The 20,069-nt window shown below is 35.0% G+C and overlaps 1 protein-coding gene across 1 annotated transcript; it reads left to right on the forward strand.

Moving 5' to 3' along the window:
• Positions 1–2,037: 2,037 nt before the first annotated feature.
• LOC136208796 (phosphoinositide phosphatase SAC7-like) lies at positions 2,038–13,142 on the forward strand. The gene is made up of 21 exons (XM_066000024.1): positions 2,038–2,281; positions 2,361–2,525; positions 2,635–2,718; positions 3,618–3,745; positions 3,838–3,929; positions 4,564–4,621; positions 4,832–4,888; positions 4,980–5,013; positions 5,305–5,385; positions 5,646–5,752; positions 6,693–6,779; positions 6,875–6,952; positions 7,927–7,997; positions 8,085–8,183; positions 8,310–8,409; positions 9,264–9,372; positions 9,498–9,570; positions 11,341–11,434; positions 11,683–11,778; positions 12,025–12,091; positions 12,762–13,142. Exons 2-21 carry the CDS (start codon positions 2,378–2,380, stop codon positions 12,890–12,892), a joined length of 1,794 nt encoding a protein of 597 aa, XP_065856096.1. The 5' UTR covers positions 2,038–2,281; positions 2,361–2,377; the 3' UTR covers positions 12,893–13,142.
• Positions 13,143–20,069: the final 6,927 nt, after the last annotated feature.

The raw sequence follows: 20,069 nt of genomic DNA on the forward strand, positions 1-20,069 counted from the left end.
CCGTCTTTCCCACTCCAAAGAAAATGACGGTTCAACCTATCAATCTATTTATACACCGAACTAGCCAGAAGGTTACATTGCATTATATGATTAGGGGCAACACTAATGACTAATTGCGCCATTCGACTCGCTAGACTGAGAGAGTGAACCTTCAAAGAGAAAACGAGACTAAACCGAGTCAATGGTTTTCTTGAAAAAGGCCTTAGTCACCCTACTACTAAACATTAGAACCCCAAAATAAAGCCCTAAAGGCTAAGATAGAGGAATACCACAATGATTATTGAGCCGGTTATATAAGGGCCCGCCATGTTCTTAGAACAATACATTCTAGAATTATGAAAGTTTAAATTATATCCTGAGGCTGTGCAGAACACGTTTAGAATATCCATGATTATACCAAGTTTATCCTCGTCCCCCATTTAAGAAAAGCATAACATCATCTGCAAAGAAGATATGAGAAAATGTCTCACAATTTTAACTGGTCGAAGTTTGCCATTGTTAATAGAATCGTGAATAAGGTTAGCTAGATGCTCCATGACAAACACAAAAATATAAAAGTGATATAAGTTCACCTTCACGTGAGTCAAACATAGCTACCATTGATCAACACAATAGAGACAATCGAGCAGTAAAAAAGAATCACTTTAGACCAATTGGGAGAAAATCCCGTTAGATAAAGGGTTTTAGAAATAAAGTTCCAGTCCAATCGGTCATATGCCTTTTCAAGATCAAGTTGCAAGGCAATAATTCCCATTTTCCTTTTTTAATCTGCACGGAATGAACTATTTTTTGAGCAATAATAATACTATCAACCATCTACCTACCTAGAATAAAACTGCCTTGATTCGGGCCAATAAGAGTGGGAAGAGAGCTATATAACTGGACAACCATGGCTTTAATATCCTCCTCTATGAAAGCCTATTGACCTTTCTCATTTTTCATGGATTCTAGTATGTTATTTTGTCTAGGGATAAGAGTAGAATGATGGAAAAATCTGGAATTGCAGTCCCTTTGAGTAATCCAAGTTTTTCTTGACTTTTGAAACCATAATAACTCTTCTCGACTAAGAACTGTGATGAGCTCATCCTAAAGTTTGGTTTGGATACCCGAGATCATGTCATCATACCAAGCTTCTACTTGCCTTTTGAATGTCTTTAATCTGATGAAATAGTCATTCATTTTGTAAAGAATGTGGCAAAAAAAATATGGTTCCAAGTGCCAACTGCAAGTGCATAGTCATGTTAAGTAAAAGGTTGATGGTTTACCGGACGGTAATATAGTAACTAATCACTTTTCTATTTCTAGAATGGACCACCAGATAATATAACGATTTAATAGCATATAAAAGTATTTCGGTGTCAACAACATCAACAATGAACCAAATTAAAATAGACTTTTTTTTTTTATAAAAATTAAAATAGACTCTTAATTCCTTAACATAGTGTACGTTTATATGTGCACATTACATATATTAAAGTTTTTATTCAATACTAATTAAATTTGGTAAATTATACCCATGACCACTGAACTTTGCTTATTTTAATAGTATGGCCACTGAACAGTCGTTTTAAGACCGTCAATGGTCATTTCGAAACATTGAGTGACTACGTATATTAAAAAGCGTAAAATTGAAATATCAAGTTTTGAACCATACCGTTAAAAAAGCGAAGTTCAATGGTCATGGATGTAATTTACCCTTATTAAATTTCATTAAAGGTAGCTGTATATAAACTTATAAATTGCCTCCTATAAACATAAATGGCCACTTCATATAATTATTAACTCATTATTGCACTTCGAGCATAAAAAATTGGAAATGAATTCAATAAAATTATAAACTGATTTTATTTTCCATAAAAAAAAAATTATGAAATCCATTTGTTTTTTTATCAGGTGAAATTCATTTATTTAAAGCGGGAGTTAATTTAAAAATGAAAATAGAAAAAAACCTGTATCTCATCAGATCCAACGGTGGAGATTGAATACCAAAATTATTGGAATTTGACCATGTCAAGAAAAGGAAAGCTGTGGAGATTCGTTAATGGTTACCTCTTACGGACCACCATTTCAGAGCTCCGAATTTCACGCATCTTCCCTCGCCTATCTTCAAGCCCAAATCAGTTTAACTTTTTTACTTCTTTTCTACAGAAACTAATACCAAATTTTTGAAAAGTTTCGTTATTTTTCTCACTATTTCCAGAGCTAAACTTATATACACTTCCTTTCACTACTTCGATCCGATCTCATACCTTTCCACTTGTTTCTGATCTCTTGCGTTAAGGTTAATACAATTCACTGCTCTCTCTTTTCTCTTCAATTGATCCTGTAATTGGATTGAATTTTGAGGTTTTCTCTTTTAGGTTGTTTTGCGTTAATAATGATGGAGAGGGCAGAATCGGGGCAGAAGTTATATACACGTATGCGATTGTGGGAATTGCCAGATGAGTATGTAATTGAACCTACTGATGGATCTTCTGGTTCTCCTTTGTCTGTAAGTCGGATTGATGGTTCCATGAAGCTTTCTGGTTCGTATTTCTCTGTTTTTCGATTCTCTTCTATACCTTTTTCTAATTTGATCGATTTCTATATATTTAATTGTTGTTGTTATTAAGTTAATTGTGATTTTGATGATAGATGGAGTTCCAGAGAGCAGCTCTCTTCGAGTTCCTAAAATTAAGACTATTTTCGGCGTTGTGGGTATGCTTAAACTAGTGGCAGGTAAAACTACTTTTTGATTAGATTAAATCTGTTCCTTAATGCTTAAAAATGTTCTATGTTGCACGGAAATGGAAATGGGAAATGAAACCGAAACAGATACCGGAATAGGAAACAGTAATGGAAACTGGAAATGAAAAGGATACCGGGAAATGTTATTTCTAAGAAAAATTAGCTAGGAAAGGTAATGTAAACTGGAAATGAAACGGAAATGGATACTGGGAAATGTTATTTCTAAGAAAAATTAGCTAAGAAAGGTAATGGAAACCGGAAATGAAATGGAAACGGATACCGGGAAATGTTATTTCTAAGAAAAATTAGGTAGGAAATGAAGCTCGAGGATTTCGGTGTACGGACACGGACACCGGAAAAGTTATTTCCAAAAACATAACCTTCGTAAAGTACCAATACGGACACGAAACTCCGAAAAGCCGCTATAGAGGAGTGTACATGTAACATAGCTTAAAACTATTAATTGGCCGAACTACCATAAAGAGAATGCATAAAATTCCCAATTTACTATCAAAGTATGTGCTTTAGATTTTCATTTACTAACACTATGTTTTGTTTTTCTTTTTGGCTTCTGAATTTATAGTTCCCCTGATCTTACCTCTGACATTATAATGATTCTATTATGCTTTAGGAGCATACTTAATAGTTATAGCGGAACTTGAATGTGTTGGATCGTACTTGGGACATCCTATCTTAAAACTGTTAATTGGACAAACTACCGTAAAGAGAACGCATAAATTCCCAATTTACAATCGAAGTTTGTGTTTTTTGATTTTTCATTTACTCTATTCTAGGAAATGGTGTGGAACACTATGTTTTGTTTTTCTTTTTGGCTCTGAATTTGTAGTTCCCCTGATCTTACCTATTATTGTGATTCTATTATGCTTTAGGATCATACTTAATAGTTATAACCGAACGCGAATGTGTTGGATCGTACTTGGGACATCCTATCTTCAAGGTCACAGCATTGAAGATTTTGCCTTGTGACCATTCTGTGAAAGATTCTCCAGCAGGCCAGGTACAGCTGTTGCCTTATTAGTATGTACTCTTTTCTGGTTATGCGAATAGTGAATGATTTCGACTGCGATCTTTGCACTGATTATTTGGCAGAAAAAGGTGGAGACTGAATTTTCTGGGCTGCTTAATGTTGCAGAGCGGACTTCGGGTCTGTATTTCTCATATGACACCAATTTAACACTCAGGTGAAAAATCGATCTGCGTTGTTCATTTTCATCTATCTAGATTTGTGTAAGATCTCCATTTTGTTTTAAATTGTTGTGGCAAACCTTAAGAACGTTCTTAGATGATCATATACCTATTGCATTCTTTCTCTTTTCTTCTTTGTTCTCAAAAACTAGTAAACAAAGAAAAATTATAGTAGAAGGAAAATTTTGTTGTAAGCATGTTTTGGCTAGACGAAAGACGTTTATTTCTTAATTACTTATAAGAACAAAAATACGGAAACTTATAGCAGTTTGCTGATTGAAAGATTAGTGAGAATCATACCTTCCTTCAGATTACTTTGACCCGGGTTGATATGTGGTTGCATAAACAGAGGTAACTATCAGGCATATAAGGTAATTATAAGCGTTTAACAGACAAAGCTTACTACATAATACATGGTTCATCTTTGTGGAAGCACATTTAAAGCTGGCTGCTGTAGTTTCATTTAAATTAGGAAAAAGATGCCTGTTTTATCTTGGACATATGCTCAAATTACGTTCCGCTAATTTTATTTATCGATGTTTTTCAATGTTATCTTGAAGGTGAGACTGCTTACAATTGTGCAAACTTATTCTATTTTTGATCTTTTGATTTTTTTTTCAACGGATACAGTGCTCAGCGATTGCATGATCTGGGTGATGAATCTAAATTACTTCCTCTTTGGAGACAGGTAACTCTTTAAATTTAAATTATTGCATTAATTTCTGGTTTCATAGCGAAAACGGAAAAATGAACCTTTTTCGTGTCCCTTCATTTAATAACTCTATTACTTGCACATATAGTCTCTTATGTCATGTTCTTTAAATATTTTCAATGTACGCTTTGGCTAAATTTCAAAGAGATTTAACGTTTTGCTTATGTCACCGAACTTTTGTTACAGGCAGAACCCAGGTTTCTTTGGAACAATTATATGTTGGAATTGCTTATAGATAACAAGGTGGAGTTCCTTTGGTGATATTTGTTATTTTATGGTTCGGGTATTTTGTAGCTAAAAAGTTCTAATTATTTGTTGGATATCTTATCTGCAGCTCGATCCATATCTGCTTCCTGTTATCCAAGGGAGTATCCTTATCAATTTCTTTTATTTTTTTAAATGTTTGAAATTAAAACAAGCTCATTTTAGCTATGAATTTCACACTGCCAATGTATTAGTGTCTTTCAATGTTGCACGGGAACAGAAACAGAAAATGTTTCGGTTGACACCGGGAAAAGTTATTTCTAAGAAAATTTAGCCAGGAAACGGTAATGGAAACTGAAAAGTAACGGACACGAAACGTGGAAACGCTAGTGAAGAAGAGTTTCCGTGCAACATAGGTGTCTTTCCATTTAAGTTCATCCTTAACTGATGCTTAGGCTTCCACAACTTCCAAGCTGCCATTGGGAAAGATATAATTGAGGTTACTCTGATTGCTAGGAGATGCACAAGGCGAAATGGTAACACGACATTCATTTAATCCTCCTTGGACTTTTTCTTTTTTCTTTTTTCAGTTCACAATTGTGTGTCCTAGTGAAAGGGATTTATTTTGCTTTTGATTACATATGAATTGCTCAATTATTAACGTTATGTCCTAGTGGATTCTGAAGGAAGCATGATGAAACAATTGATTTCAAATGTTTTGGTAGTAGCAGCTAAGCTGATATATCTACTAGTTTTTTCTTTAAACAATATAATGAGAATTTGCATCTCCCGGAAGGCACTCGCATGTGGAGGAGAGGAGCTGATGCTGATGGTTATGTTGCCAATTTTGTGGAAAGTGAGCAAATTGTACAGATGAATGGATATATAGCTTCCTTTGTCCAGGTAATGGTTAATGCATTAGATTGTGTTTCTGTATACGTTATTGAAATTGAGCCCGGAATCACTGTATCCTATGAGCTTTGACAATTTAAAAGAATTCTGGACAGGAATGGATATTGCTAAACGTAGAAATAAAAGAGAAATGTTTGCCTAAATATTCTGAAGTACCCGTTTTTGAAAAATAGATATCATCAATAGATTGAATAAGGCATTATTGAAATGCTTGCTATCTGTTTCAGGATTAGATAGTTCAATCGTGATAACTGTTGTTAGAATGGTACAGCTCTATTTCGAGCAGAATCTATAAGGCGAATCTAAATTATAACAGAACCTTATGATTCGCGATCTGAATCATACTATTAAATTCGATTCAGCTCTATTTCGAGCCGAATCTTCATCATAGTTTATCAAAAACTTCAATAACACTAACTACTAAACTCACTCTACTCTAGTCAGATTGTTATTTATCAAGTTATCAACTTAAACTAGTTCCATTCCATCATTATCAAGTTGAAAACAAAAAAAAAAACAGAGTCAGGAACTCAAACACTCCATTTCCACTAAATTATTAAACAAAGTCCAATTTGTGAATTAGTTTGGTAGATATGATTTCTTTTTTGACATGAAAATTGCATTTCTAGACTAATATTTGATAATATTTTGAGTTCAACATAGTAATATTTTATTTTTTATAATATTATGAATTTAAACCTCACTAGTCATGATTCACAAAATGAGAATTTTGATTCACGAGTCGAATCTCAATTTGACAACTATGATTAGTACCATCAATAAATTGAATAAGGCAGTATCAAAATGTTTGCTATCTGTTTTAGGATTAGATAGTTCAATCGTGATATACTTTAGAGCCTCAAGTTATTTATTGTTGAGACTCATGGACTCACAATAGTCTTGCATCATTTCTTCTTTTGATCCTTTTTAGGTTCGAGGGTCAATGCCATTTGTTTGGGAGCAGATTGTCGATTTGACATATAAGCCAAAGTTTGAGATTGTCAGACCTGAGGATGCTGTGAGTGTTATTTGTTTCTCTAGACTTTTATTTGATTGCACATTGTTTAGTCATTGTTCGTTGAATTGACTGCTTTTCTTTACCATTTTTTTCAGCCTAAAGTAGCGGAGCGGCACTTTCTGGATTTGAGAAAAAAGTATGGAAGTGTCATTGCAGTTGATCTTGTCAACAAGGTGCGTTTAGCATTATCTCTTCGTACATTGAGAATTAAGAGATTTTATCTGCTTAATTATATGATTATGTCATCACTTCATTTTGGATGTTCATTCTTATATACTCCATTGCTCAAGTCGGTTTTACTTTTTTTATATCATTAAAGTAGATAAACAGACTCATATAAGCTTGTAAGTTGTGAGCATCCTACTCATACTTGTATTTTTCCATACTCATGCATGTGGGGCTCTGTATATGAGACAAGGCACATATATATTTGGACCACTGTTATCAAGCTTGTATGAGTCGCGAGTCCAGTCGAGTCAGCTAGGTTTCAAATCGGTCCTGAATCAGGCGAATGGGGCGATTCAGCCAAGTCGGCTGAGTCTTGGTCATGGCTCATGATAAGTGGCAGAGGCAGAGTGGTGGTCTGGAGGTGATCTCAAGCAGCCCTCCGCCCAAAATACTCTGACCCCCAAACTGCGGCGAGGCCAGAAATCAGCGAGATTGGAGTTGATTTAGTCTTTCTAACAGGCTCATTATCGTTTGCTGTCCACAAATTCATCGTTGCTGTGAAGACAAAGGAAAGGAGAAATTCACTTGTTACAGAAATGGAAAGCAGAAATTAAGAAAAACTAGACTAAAAAGGAAACCATATTTCTTGAATGGAAAGCAGAAATTAATGGAGAAATTAAGGGTTGAATTTGAGGAGACAGAAAGTGGGTCGGCTAGGGTGTAAAAGGAAAGAAAGTAAAAACTAAAATAAGAAACTATAGGAATTAGAAAAGATAAACAAACATTGACATAATTTATTCATTGCTTTCAAGTTTCTTTACTTATTTTATTTTAATGATATCATGAATTTGAACCGAATCTTATGATTCAGTTCGATTCACAAAATGAGGATTTCAATTCACGAGTCGAATCCCGATTTGACAACTATGATTTGGGTTGCTATTTTGGGCTTATATTGCTTTGTTTTCTCACTTTTCAGCATGGTGGTGAAGGACATTTAAGTGCAAAATTTGCCGAAGTGATGCAGAATATTGCCAGTGATGATGTAAGGTAGAACCTTCTCCCATATTCTAATTTCTTATTTTGGTTTTTAAAATGTTTTCTCATTTAATGCTAAAGAGCCACTGAATTTTGCAGATATTTGCACTTCGATTTTCATCAAATCTGTGGACATATTCACTTTGAGCGCCTTTCTATCCTGTATGAACAAATTGTGGATTTCCTTGAGAAATGCGGGTATGGCTTTCTTAGGTTCAACAGATGTTAGCCTTAAATTTTACAGTGAATATATATATATATATATATATATATATATAGGTTACTTTGGCTTCAATGTTTTGATATCTGTTTTTGTATTCATAGGTACCTTTTGTTGAACGAAAAGGGTGAGAAAATGAAAGACCAAAGTGGGGTCGTGAGGACCAACTGTATTGATTGCTTGGACCGTACGAATGTCACTCAGGTATACCTTTTCCACTTACACATACTGCCCTTCTGGATTTTTGCAAATTAGAGCATCTCCCGTGGAGGGTGCTTGAAAGGGTACTTATGAGGTGGAGGGTGTTTGGAAGAGTGCATTTCCATTGGAGTAATAAGGGTTGCGATGTTGCCACTTTTTGGCACCCCTTAGGCGCATTTTTATAATAATATTTATACTTATTATACATAAAATAATGATTTGTGGGACTATAGTGGTAACTTTTAGAGTTGCTTAGCATTGGACTATTTTCTTAAAAAAAAGTTGCCAAAAGTGATGTGGATGAAAGAGAAAATAAAATAATATATTTTAGGATGATGTGTTAGTTTTGGCAACTTTTGAGGTTGTTTGCATTGGAGATGCTCTTAGAAGTCTGATTCTCTGGCATTATGTGATGCTGGGCGTGTATATGTTTGTATATGTCAATTAATTTGAGTGCTTATAAGCAAGAGATCACAATTTCGTTGGAAGTGCCTATTTCTGTCTTCTGACATATGTATGATTGTGTGACATTTTTTTTTTGAGATATCTCGATCAATATATTTATTAACTCTGGTTTTCTTTTTGCAAAGGAATTACATATGACAATGTGGAAATTGTAACTTGAAAAGTTAAGAATATTGTCATTGATGAAAGTGTTTTTTCCTTTTTCCAAACATACCAAACTGATTAACCTGCCAAAACGAATAGCTTTGTTTAACTTTTATTTCCTTTTAACTCCTTTAGTCTTGTGTGTTGTTGTGGAAAATTGTTTCTTGTTATGATTACTCGTTCTCTTGTTCTTTTTCTCTTCACTGGCATATGTGGTTCGTAAAATGTATTTTAATTTTTGGTCACAGAGCATGATTGGTAGAAGAATGTTGGAACTCCAACTTAGAAGGCTTGGTGTTTTTGGAGCAGAAGAAACTATTTGCTCACATCCAAATTTTGATGACGGCTTTAAGATATGTGAGTTAATTCATGTTGTCTAGTTGTTCCGAGAATAGTAAAATTCCATATATGCCTACTATTGTTAGCATGATTGTACAAAATTTTGATATTCAGATTCTTTTCTACTATTCTTTTATCTTCAGTGTGGGCTAATCACGGGGATGACATAAGCATACAATATTCTGGAACTCCTGCTTTAAAAGGGGATTTTGTCAGGTACTTGTCCGCGATTCTAATGCATTCCTTTACCATATTTGTTCAAAACCAGCTGCAAATAGCTCCCGAGTTTATCCTGAAATGAGGTTTGCAAATGCGTAGATGCATGTTTATTTCAAGTATTTTTTTTTATCGATGCGTGGTAGAGCATGAATGCTAGTTGGTCAGGCTTTTTTGTGTATGTATGTGCGCGTCTAAAGCTAGAGATTGGTCTAATATGGTTATCTTTTTTTAAATTATGATAATATCTATTGGCTTCTCTCAATTAGTATTTTTGTGTGGTGACAGCTCACGAAATTGATCGGTCTTAGGGGTTCAGTTATGGTAATTGAAAGCTTGGAATTAGGATTAGGAGGTCGACTTAGAGTTTATTTGAAAGACAAAAGTCCTCCATTTGGATTATTAATCCTTGAGTGGGAGCAGTGTAATATGAAATAGAACACGAAAAACTAATAAGAAACTCCCTAAAAAAAGTGTAAAAATCCAAATTCTTATTAAAAAAATGCTACAAATACAACCAAACTTTAATCTGGACTAAGTCTGGCTGACGATGTGGATCCCACTTTTTCAATCATCAATCTCTTGAAAGATCTAGAAGTTGGAGATCATTTTTTATAACTTTCATGATTTATATCGAAGTAGGAGTTTTTAATGCTTTTCTTGACGACATCATCTGTGTATGTGTCTGTGGCTGCTGATAAACTGCATCATTTTCATGTTCGGTGAACTTAGAAGACAAATTACATGATTGAGTTCCTTGAGAAAATTTACTTGATCTTTTCCACTTTCCTGTTGGCAGCCTTTTGGAGACCTTATGTTTGTTGCATAGTTATTAAAGGCGCGTACCAGGCGCAGGCCTTAGCGCCATGACGCGCCAAGGGGCAGGTGCGTCTTGGTGACATAGGGCAGTTACAGGCAGTTTTATGGTTTTTTTGACAGTTATATATCTGGAACAAGTGTTCTGAAGGGTCCCAAATGAGAAAAAAAACAAATATTAAAAAGGAAGAGAGAGATTATACGTTTGGAGTCTTATTATAAGAGGAAGAAGTTCAGTAGAACAAAACACATTAAAGGAATTCAAACAGAAACAAAGCAGCCAAGGTGAATTCGCATTCAACAGGAGTGATGAATTTGGAGAGTTTTGATCAGGAGTAGAACTTAGGATTTAGTATTCAACTTTAGTTTTCTAACATGGGGTTTATTTTGCATTTTAAAATTTATTCATGCTCAAGAATACTGTTATGATTTAGTATTCATTGCATTCTTATGTTAGTTTTATAGTTTTATAATTTTATGGTGTGGGCCATCCCGTGCGCCATGCGCCAAGGCTCCAGGACCCCTAGCGCCTTTTATAACTATGGTGTGTTGGTATAGATGGGTTGCTCATGGTAATTTATGTAATAATTTGAACTACTTCCGTGGTAATTTGTACATTATAGTTTAAGTCATCTCTTCTTCTTAGACTCATTTCCATGTTAAGAAATTGCTGTTGACTTTAGAGAAAAAACTGAAAGATGCAAATTTTTTTGCTCCCATTGACAGATCATTTAGTTTATAATGTGCCATATGAACGTTATAATGTGCTAAAGTATCGATTAGATGAAGCATCTTAGCACAATATTAAACAAAAAAAAGGTTGTTGCTTGTAATTGTCTATTTTCTCTTTGAATTCTTCGGGTCAAAAAGCTACTTCAATATCTGCAATAGTTGTTATTATGTCTTGTCTATTGGCTTTGGTGACTGCATATTTAAACTTCGGTTGAATTTCAGATGTGGCAAGCGGACAGCCCAAGGAATTGCTAAAGACGGCTGGAACGCCCTTGCTCGTTACTATTTTAATAACTTCTCTGATGGTAAAAAACAGGTTAGTTTTTTTTCTTCAAATCAAATTATAAATTGGCAACATTTGTGTGTTTGTGTGATGAACTATGACGAAGTTAAACTCTGCTGCTTGCGAGTTGGGCTACAATCATTTATTAAAACTTCAATGAGCTTATGTGTTTAATGAATTCGGTTTGGTTGGATTATCATTTATTTATTTGTGTTATAAAAGACCTTACATGACATGCTAAATACTAACTGACCCATTTTGTTCATTTTCGGTATATGAAGGACGCAATTGATCTGTTACATGGACACTACATCGTTTCTGTTAGCCGAGATATGAGCCCTCCGTCACAAACAAGCAGTGGCATTGAGAGCATAGCTGTGAGTACAATTGAAATAAGCATTTAATTTAGCAACAGATTTTGTGCTCCTTCGGATTTTCATTCTCCGTGTTAATAAAGGTTACAACACGGAACATATTCAAATATCAAATCCGTCGTGCTAAATTAATCTCATTGTCAAGCATATTGGTCTAAGAACATTATATTTTCCATGATAATGAATTTGGTTTTCAGCAACAGTTTTTGCTCATGTGCCTCCACCTCTAACCGGAAATTCGTTTTGCAGTCTTTTCCACTGGCTTTATCTCTGGTCTTGATTGGATTCTTTTTTGCCATGATTTCACTTCGACAAGGTGAGTCCGCTCTGATATCTTGCAATTCCAGTAACCATGTTTACTAAATCTCATCATCCCATGTAATTTAACTTGTTAGAAGCAATCTGTGTTGGATGTTCATTGTTTTGGTTTTAGCAGATAGATACACATTGACTCAGTTATTTATTGACAATACAAAAACTTCCCCTGATTCTAACACCCGAAAAGCACTCACGAGTACTTTATTCGACTCACGAGTTGGACTAAATTGGTCCAAACTGAATGGTGACGCGGATTGAATTGATTGTTAGGCAATAAAAGCTAAAATTGTCACTTGATTTTATTGATCTATGAAGTTGAATATGCTTCTTATACTATCATCTGCAGATCTTGGTTTCCAAGGAAGTGTAGTGTCGTAATTGTGCTATATTACTATATGCACGATTATATCTGATATAAATGCAATAAAAATGAAAATCGTATCAAACTTGTCATTTTTTACTGTAAATTTGCAAGGAAGTGCCGTGTCATAATCGTGCTATATTATCTATATACTCCAAACGATTATATGTATAATATAAATGCAATTACAGTGAAAATCATAATGAAAGTTGTTTTTTTAACTGTAAATTGTGTTATCGTGTCAGAAATTGCAGTTCTCAGCCGTTTTTTTTTCTTCTGGTGTAACGTTTATCGACTTTGTATGCAGTTCGATATGATATGAAGCACTTATTCTTCTCAATAATGTGGACAAGCCTTGCTGTTGGAATCGCAACATTCGTGAGGGCGAATGGACGGGTCTTCTGCAACCGGCCACGTCTGCATAAGCCTCGCCATTGATTTACAGATTAAGAATGCATGCTCACACTCCAATCCAGCAAACATAAATATTTTTTTGTTGTGAAATCATTTGGTACATTAATTCTTTTTATTATTCTACTTCTACTTCCACATTCTTTTTCTTTTTTTTTGTTTTGTTTCTATGTATAACCACACCTTGTTCTTAAAAGGGTATACGAACGGAAATCATTTTGCAAACTTCAACATTTTTGTATCAAAGCCATCATAGAATGGCCAAGTTTGTTTATTAGCTTACCATCTTCATGTGGTCATTTTGTTTATTAATGCCAATATATTATTTACTAACTTTCATCTGCAAGTAGAATTCATTATTATTATTATTATTTTCTTGAATTTGGTTAGTTGGTTTAAAGAGAGAAGTTTAGAAACAATAAATGAAAGAGAGAGAAAATAATGTTTTTAATAATGAGAGAAGTCAAAAAGACAAGAAGATGATGGAAGGGTATTAAGCATGTACAGTGGAGGTTACCTCACTTGCCAAATATACAAAAATAACTCATACAAATAACATACTATTGTACTACTCTCTTACTTTCAATTTTTGTAGGACACTATACATTTACTTAATTAATATATAATTAATAATATTTACTCAACATAATAATTTTTACCCAACACAATATTTATTCAACAAAATAATTACCTCAATACTAAATATATTATAAAAATCATAAAACAACTTAATTTAAATACATAACATTACATAAAACATAATTAATGACATTACAAATCAAATAAAAAAAACAATAACATCAACAACAACAACAACAACAACAACAACAACAAAGCCTTAGTCCCGAAATGATTCGGGGTCGGCTAACATGAACCATCATATAAAACCGTGAAAATCAAGTCGTGTCAGCGACACAGATTCGCTCCCTCCACTCCGTCCTATCCACTACCATATTTTCCTCAATTCTCAGTAAACTCATATCACTCTCGATCACCTTCCTCCAAGTTTGCTTAGGTCTTCCCCTACCCCTCACCACTACATCCATTTGCCACTCTTCGGTTCTCCTAACCGGCGCATCAAGCGCTCTACGTCTCACATGGCCAAACCACCTTAGTCGGTTTTCTCTCATTTTATTCTCAATAGATGTGACCCCTACTTTTGTCCTAATTATTTCATTACGCACCCGGTCCTTTCTCGTATGACCACACATCCATCTCAACATACGCATCTCCGCCACCGACATCTTATGGATGTGGCAGTGTTTCACTGTCCAACACTCCGTACCATATAACAATGCTGGTCTAATTGCCGTTCGGTAGAATTTTTCCTTCAATCTATTAGGCATGCCGGGATCACAAAGGAAACCCGTAGCACTCTTCCACTTCGCCCAACCAGCTTTAATCCTATGAGCAACATCTCCATCTACTTCTCCATCCGTTTGGATAATAGATCCTAAATACCGGAAGTAATCCGAGGCCTGAACAACTCTCCCATCTAGGGTGATTGTCCCTGCCTCCCTACTCCTACGGCCGCTAAACTTACACTCCAAATATTCTGTCTTACTTCAACTCAACTTAAAGCCTCTAGATTCTAGGGTTTGTCTCCATAGTTCCAACTTCCTCTCCACTCCTTCTTTCGTCTCATCAACCAACACAATATCATCTGCAAACAGCATGCACCATGGTATACCATCTTGAAGTGAATTTGTTAGTTCGTCCATAACGATGGCAAAAAGAAATGGGCTTAGTGCGGAACCTTGATGCACTCCAATCGTAATAGGAAACTCTTCAGTCTTCCCAACACTAGTACGTACACTCGTGCATACTCCCTCATACATGTCCTTTATGATGTCAATATATTTCCGCGAAATGCCTTTCCTTATCAAGGCCCACCAAAGTACTTCCCTTAGTACCTTATCATATGCTTTCTCCAAGTCAATGAAAACCATATGCAAGTCTTTCTTCTTATTTCGATAGTGCTCCATTAATTGTCTCATTAGATGGATGGCTTCCATAGTTGATCTTCCCGGCATAAAGCCAAAATGGTTTTCCGAGATCTTCACCGTCCTCCTTAGCCTTTGTTCGATCACTCGCTCCCAAAGTTTCATAGTGTGACTCATTAATTTGATTCTCCGATAGTTGGCACAATCTTGGACATCTCCTTTGTTCTTATACAAAGGGATTAAGGTACTTTTCCTCCAATCTGATGACATCTTATTGTTTCTCCAAATTTTGTTGAAAAACGTCGTCAACCATTCGATTCCTCTTTCTCCCAAACATCTCCAAATCTCAATAGGGATGCCATCAGGTCCTACTGCTTTCCTCAACTTCATCTTACTTAATGCCATTTTGACTTCACCCTTTTGAATTCTCCGCAGGCATTCATGATTTATCATATCGTGATGGATACTTATATCTCCAACATCTTGTTGGCGATCTCCATTAAATAAGTCATCAAAATAGGACCTCCATCGTTCCTTGATATCCTTATCTCCAACTAGGACTTTCTGGTCTACGTCCTTCACACATTTAACTTTTTCGAGATCTCGCGTCTTCCTATCTCTCATCCGAGCAATTCTATATATGTCTCTTTCCCCTTCTTTCGTATCCAATCTTGTATACAGCTCCCGATTCACCTTTGCTCTAGCATCTCGTATGACCTTCTTTACTTCCCTTTTAACCTCTTTGTATTTGTCGTAGTTCTCGTCACTCCTACATTTCCGCAATAGTTTATAGGATTCTCTCTTACTCTTTACTGCTTGTCGTACTTCTTCTGTCCACCAAGATGTGTCCTTACCCGGTGCCATGCTACCTTTAGATTCCCCTAGAACTTCCTTCGCTACTTCCCTTATACTATGCTCCATCTTATTCCATATCGAATCTATATCTGAATCCATATTGCAAGTCCAAATATCTTTTTTGGTCATCTCATCCACAAATTTTTGTTGATTCTCCCCTCTCAATTTCCACCACTTAATCTTAGTCTCTACTTGTGGTGTTTGTTTTCTTATATATTTCCTACTTCGAAAATCTAGCACCACTACTCGATATGTGTGCAAATTTTTTTTATGTCGTAACAATTGCTTTGCATCCATTCCCGAAGTATCTTTATCGAGACTTTCGAAATCTTTTTATTTCATTTGTTGTTCCTGAATCCGAAGAAAATTTATCCCTTGTTGCATTAAATTTTGGTTTGTTTTAACTTTTTGCAATTGTATTTCTTTATAGAATTCCTCATCTATATTTTGAGAAGATTCACTCGTTTTTTTCCCCTTTTGACGCTTTCTTAGCCGCTTTTTGACCTGTTGGACGTTGAGGAAACAATTGTACATCATTGCCACTTTTGTTGGTCCCTTGTAACGTGACAAGGTTAGTTCCAAGGGGGGGAGGGGGGTTAGGTACTATTTAAAAATTTTCACGTAAGGCTGACTTATTGCTTTCAAACGGTAATAAACACAACGGTAATAAATTTTCATATTTCAAACTTGTAATTTTCAAACGGTAAAATTGTAAAAAAACGCTATAAATACAATACAATTTTTTATTTTTCACTACAACATTTTTTCTTATTCTATCTCAATTCTAATCACATTTTATTTTTAAATGGAGAACAATCGAGATAATTTTAGATGTGATAAGTTTAGGTCATACCTGTTAGGATCTAAAGTTATTATCTATACCGATCACGCAGCTTTAAGGTATCTATTTGCTAAAAGAGATGCAAAACCGCGTCTGATTAGATGGGTTTTGTTATTACAGGAATTTGATATAGAAATTAAAGACAAAAAGGGAGTAGAAAACCTTGTCGCCGATCATCTATCAAGACTCGAAGATGAAAACGGTCCTATAGGTGAAACTATCGGTATACGAGATGATTTCCCTGATGAATATCTCTATCAAATAAAAAGTGTCATGTCACCATGGTATGCGGATGTAGCAAATTATCTCGCAGCTAACGTTGTTCCAGAAGGGTTAAATTTCCAACAAAAGAAAAAATTCTTTTCTGACATCAAACAGTATTTTTGGGAAGATCCTTTCTTGTTCAAAACTTGTGGGGATGGTATGATTAGGAGATGCGTTAGTGAAAATGAATACGGGTCTATAATGTCAGAATGCCATTCTAGCTCTTATGGAGGGCATAACGGCGTTAGTAAAACATTAGCTAGGATATTAGAATGTGGATTCTTTTGGCCTACGTTGTTTAAGGATGTTCATTCATTTATTATTCGTTGTGACAAATGTCAAAGAACCGGGAATTTAGGAAGGAAAGATGAGATGCCTCTCACAAACATATTAGAAGTTGAAGTCTTCGACGTGTGGGGGATTGATTTCATGGGTCCTTTTCCCATTTCTTTTGGTAAAACTTATATTTTAGTAGCCGTAGATTATGTTTCAAAGTGGGTTGAAGCAATTGCAACCCCTACAAATGATTCTAAGGTTGTTGTTAGGTTTCTTGAAGATATATTTTGTAGATTTGGATGCCCTAAAATCATGATAAGTGATGGAGGTACCCATTTCATAAACCGAAGTTTTGAAACACTTATGAGAAAATATGGAGTACACCACCGCGTATCTACGCCATACCATCCTCAATCGAATGGTCAGGCGAAAATATCAAATAGAGAAAATAGATTCTAGAGAAAACAGTTTCGACTTCAAGAAGAGATTGGTCTTGCAAGCTTAACAATGCGTTATAGGCATACCGTACTGCATTTAAAACATCAATAGGAATGACACCATACCGATTAGTGTATGAGAAAGCATGTCATTTACCAGTAGAATTAGAACATAAAGCCTATTGGGCTATTAAAACACTTAACTATGATTTGCAACAAGCATGTAAGAAACGTTTGCTCAACTCAAATGAGTTGGATGAATTACATCATTTATCTTACGAAAATGCAAAAATATATAAAGAAAAAGTGAAAAAATGGCACGACGTCAAGATTAAAGTCAAAAGCTTTAGCATTGGAGATAAGGTGCTGTTATTTAATTCACGACTACGATTGTTTCCAGGTAAACTTAAGTCCAGATGGACAGGACCATATTTAGCCGTTAAAACGTTCGACTATGGATCTTTAGAACTTGAAGGACATAACAGAGTTCGCTTTAAGGTTAATGGTAATAGATGAAAAATTTATTATGAAAATGCTCCAATTAAGGAAATTGATTTCATAACAAAATTTCATGAAGGTTAATTTGTTAATTCTCGTGTACTTTTTCTTCATTTTGTTCTTGTTTGAATTTTTGTTAGTTTAAATTTTTTTAGTTTTATTTTATTTTTACACATTTCATTTTTATGATTTTTAGTTATTAGATGAATTTATATTAAGTTTTAGATACATGAAAATATATTTAAGTCATGTTTTTAATCAAATTTTAGGTTAATAGTTCGAATTAGAAGAAATTCAGTGATTCTCAGCCGTGAATTTGAGATTCTCAGTTGAGAATTTACATTTTCAAATTTGTCAAGAAGGTAAGGGATTTTTCTGATCTTACCGAGAATTTATATTCTCGGCCGAGAATCAGAAAATTGGGGTTTCGACGCATGATTTCCGAGAGGAAATCAGCGTGTCGCGACCGAGAATCAGGATTCTCGGTCGCGACACAGGTGTTTTCTGCACCATCAGACCTGTTTCTTTTCCTCCTGCAGACACAGCCATTCAAACTCGAAAAATTGAGTTTCTTCAACCCCAAAAGGTCTGATTTTATGCCTTTTCGCATCAAAACAACACCTTCTTTCGTCCTATGATTCCTATAAATAAATCAAAGAGGTTCAGATTTCTGTTATAACTTTTCTATTCATCTCAGTCAGACAAAAATCTGATATTCTAAACACCATTTTTAAACAAAGTTCCAGAAACATTTTTGTTCCTCAACCCAATGACTACCAAACACAAATCTTCCAAGCAGATTGCTGCTTCACGCAATAAGTGTCCTGACTTATCAGAACGCTACGGTGCGCCATTTCCTATATACAACCATGACGAAGGCAGACGCTACTACAGACTTCGCTATAAGTTCTTCGTTGGTATGCTGTATATGGACGAGTTCTTAAATAATGAACTTGGGATCAGCGATGATATGAATCGCTATCTAGAGAGATTGGGATGGACCATGTTCGCCCATATGAGGTTTCCTATTATTGGAGACTGGATTCTCGAATTTTTCTGTACAGTCCGTTTCATGAACAATCGACGAGTGCGTCTCAGTTTTCGTAGAGATGGTGAAACCTTTACGTTTGGATACCCTGAATTACATGTCTGGTTTGGTTTTCCTCTGAGGGATACAACCAAACATCATCCTGGCAGAGAAATGACATCCAGAGATATATGGAGGATGCTAACATGATTTTGGTGTTTCAATCCTCGTCTCGCCTACAACCAATCCATCAACTCCAATTCGATGTTGTATCTACACAAATTTTTGTGTCACAGTTTGTTTGGACGCACATTTAGTAGTGTTGTCAAAGACACGGATTTATATGTCCTTGGAGATATTTTCCAAGGCAATACAGTTGATACCTCCAAGATTTTAATGGAAGGTCTTGTTGCCGCTTCTCGATCCAAGGATAAGAAGATTGGTTTCGGCAATATCATATGTGGGATAATTCTCGGGGCAAAGGGAACTATTTCTGTTCCTTGGAGCGATGCTGAATCTTTTCCAACATTGGACTATGAGTTCTTGGAATACGAAGGCCTCGTGAAACGTATTTTTAGGACAGGCCCGCATTTTCTTTCTGCACCAGAACGTCAAGCTTTCGTGCAGTTGAAATTAGAGCGTTATAGGGCTAGACGAATCCCGATTGATAGGGATGAGTATTTAGAGTAGTCTAAGTTTGTTTGTTTTTCCGTTTGTAAATATTTGTATATTTTGTGTATATTAAATTTTTCTTTGTTTTTATGTTTTGATTCATTTTTGTACATATATGTTGTTCAATAAAAATTTCAATTCATTTTAGTTCATTTCTTAGTTTGATCTTGGTTTATATATATTTTTTCCACTTCCTATGCAATCATGAATCAATCTATGCTAAATCCATTTCATGTTGAACAATTCTAATCATTCTTGCTTATATGAAGATAATAATGCTTGTAATGAACTAATATGACTTTTATTAATTAACACATATGTCCATACTTTCATCATATTATATATCTAATCCATTTATATTTTGTTTCAATAGATTAAGGTTTTAATATCA

The sequence above is a fragment of the Euphorbia lathyris genome, chromosome 10, assembly GCF_963576675.1.
Source record: "Euphorbia lathyris chromosome 10, ddEupLath1.1, whole genome shotgun sequence".
NCBI lineage: Eukaryota > Viridiplantae > Streptophyta > Magnoliopsida > Malpighiales > Euphorbiaceae > Euphorbia > Euphorbia lathyris.

Coding starts and splice junctions, on each gene's coding strand:
- LOC136208796 (XM_066000024.1), top strand. CDS start 2,378: ATGATGGAGAGGGCAGAATCGGGGCAGAAGTTATATACACGTATGCGA. Junction 6,953..7,926: donor CAGTTGATCTTGTCAACAAG/GTGCGTTTAGCA, acceptor CTCACTTTTCAG/CATGGTGGTGAAGGACATTT. Junction 12,092..12,761: donor CATGATTTCACTTCGACAAG/GTGAGTCCGCTC, acceptor CTTTGTATGCAG/TTCGATATGATATGAAGCAC.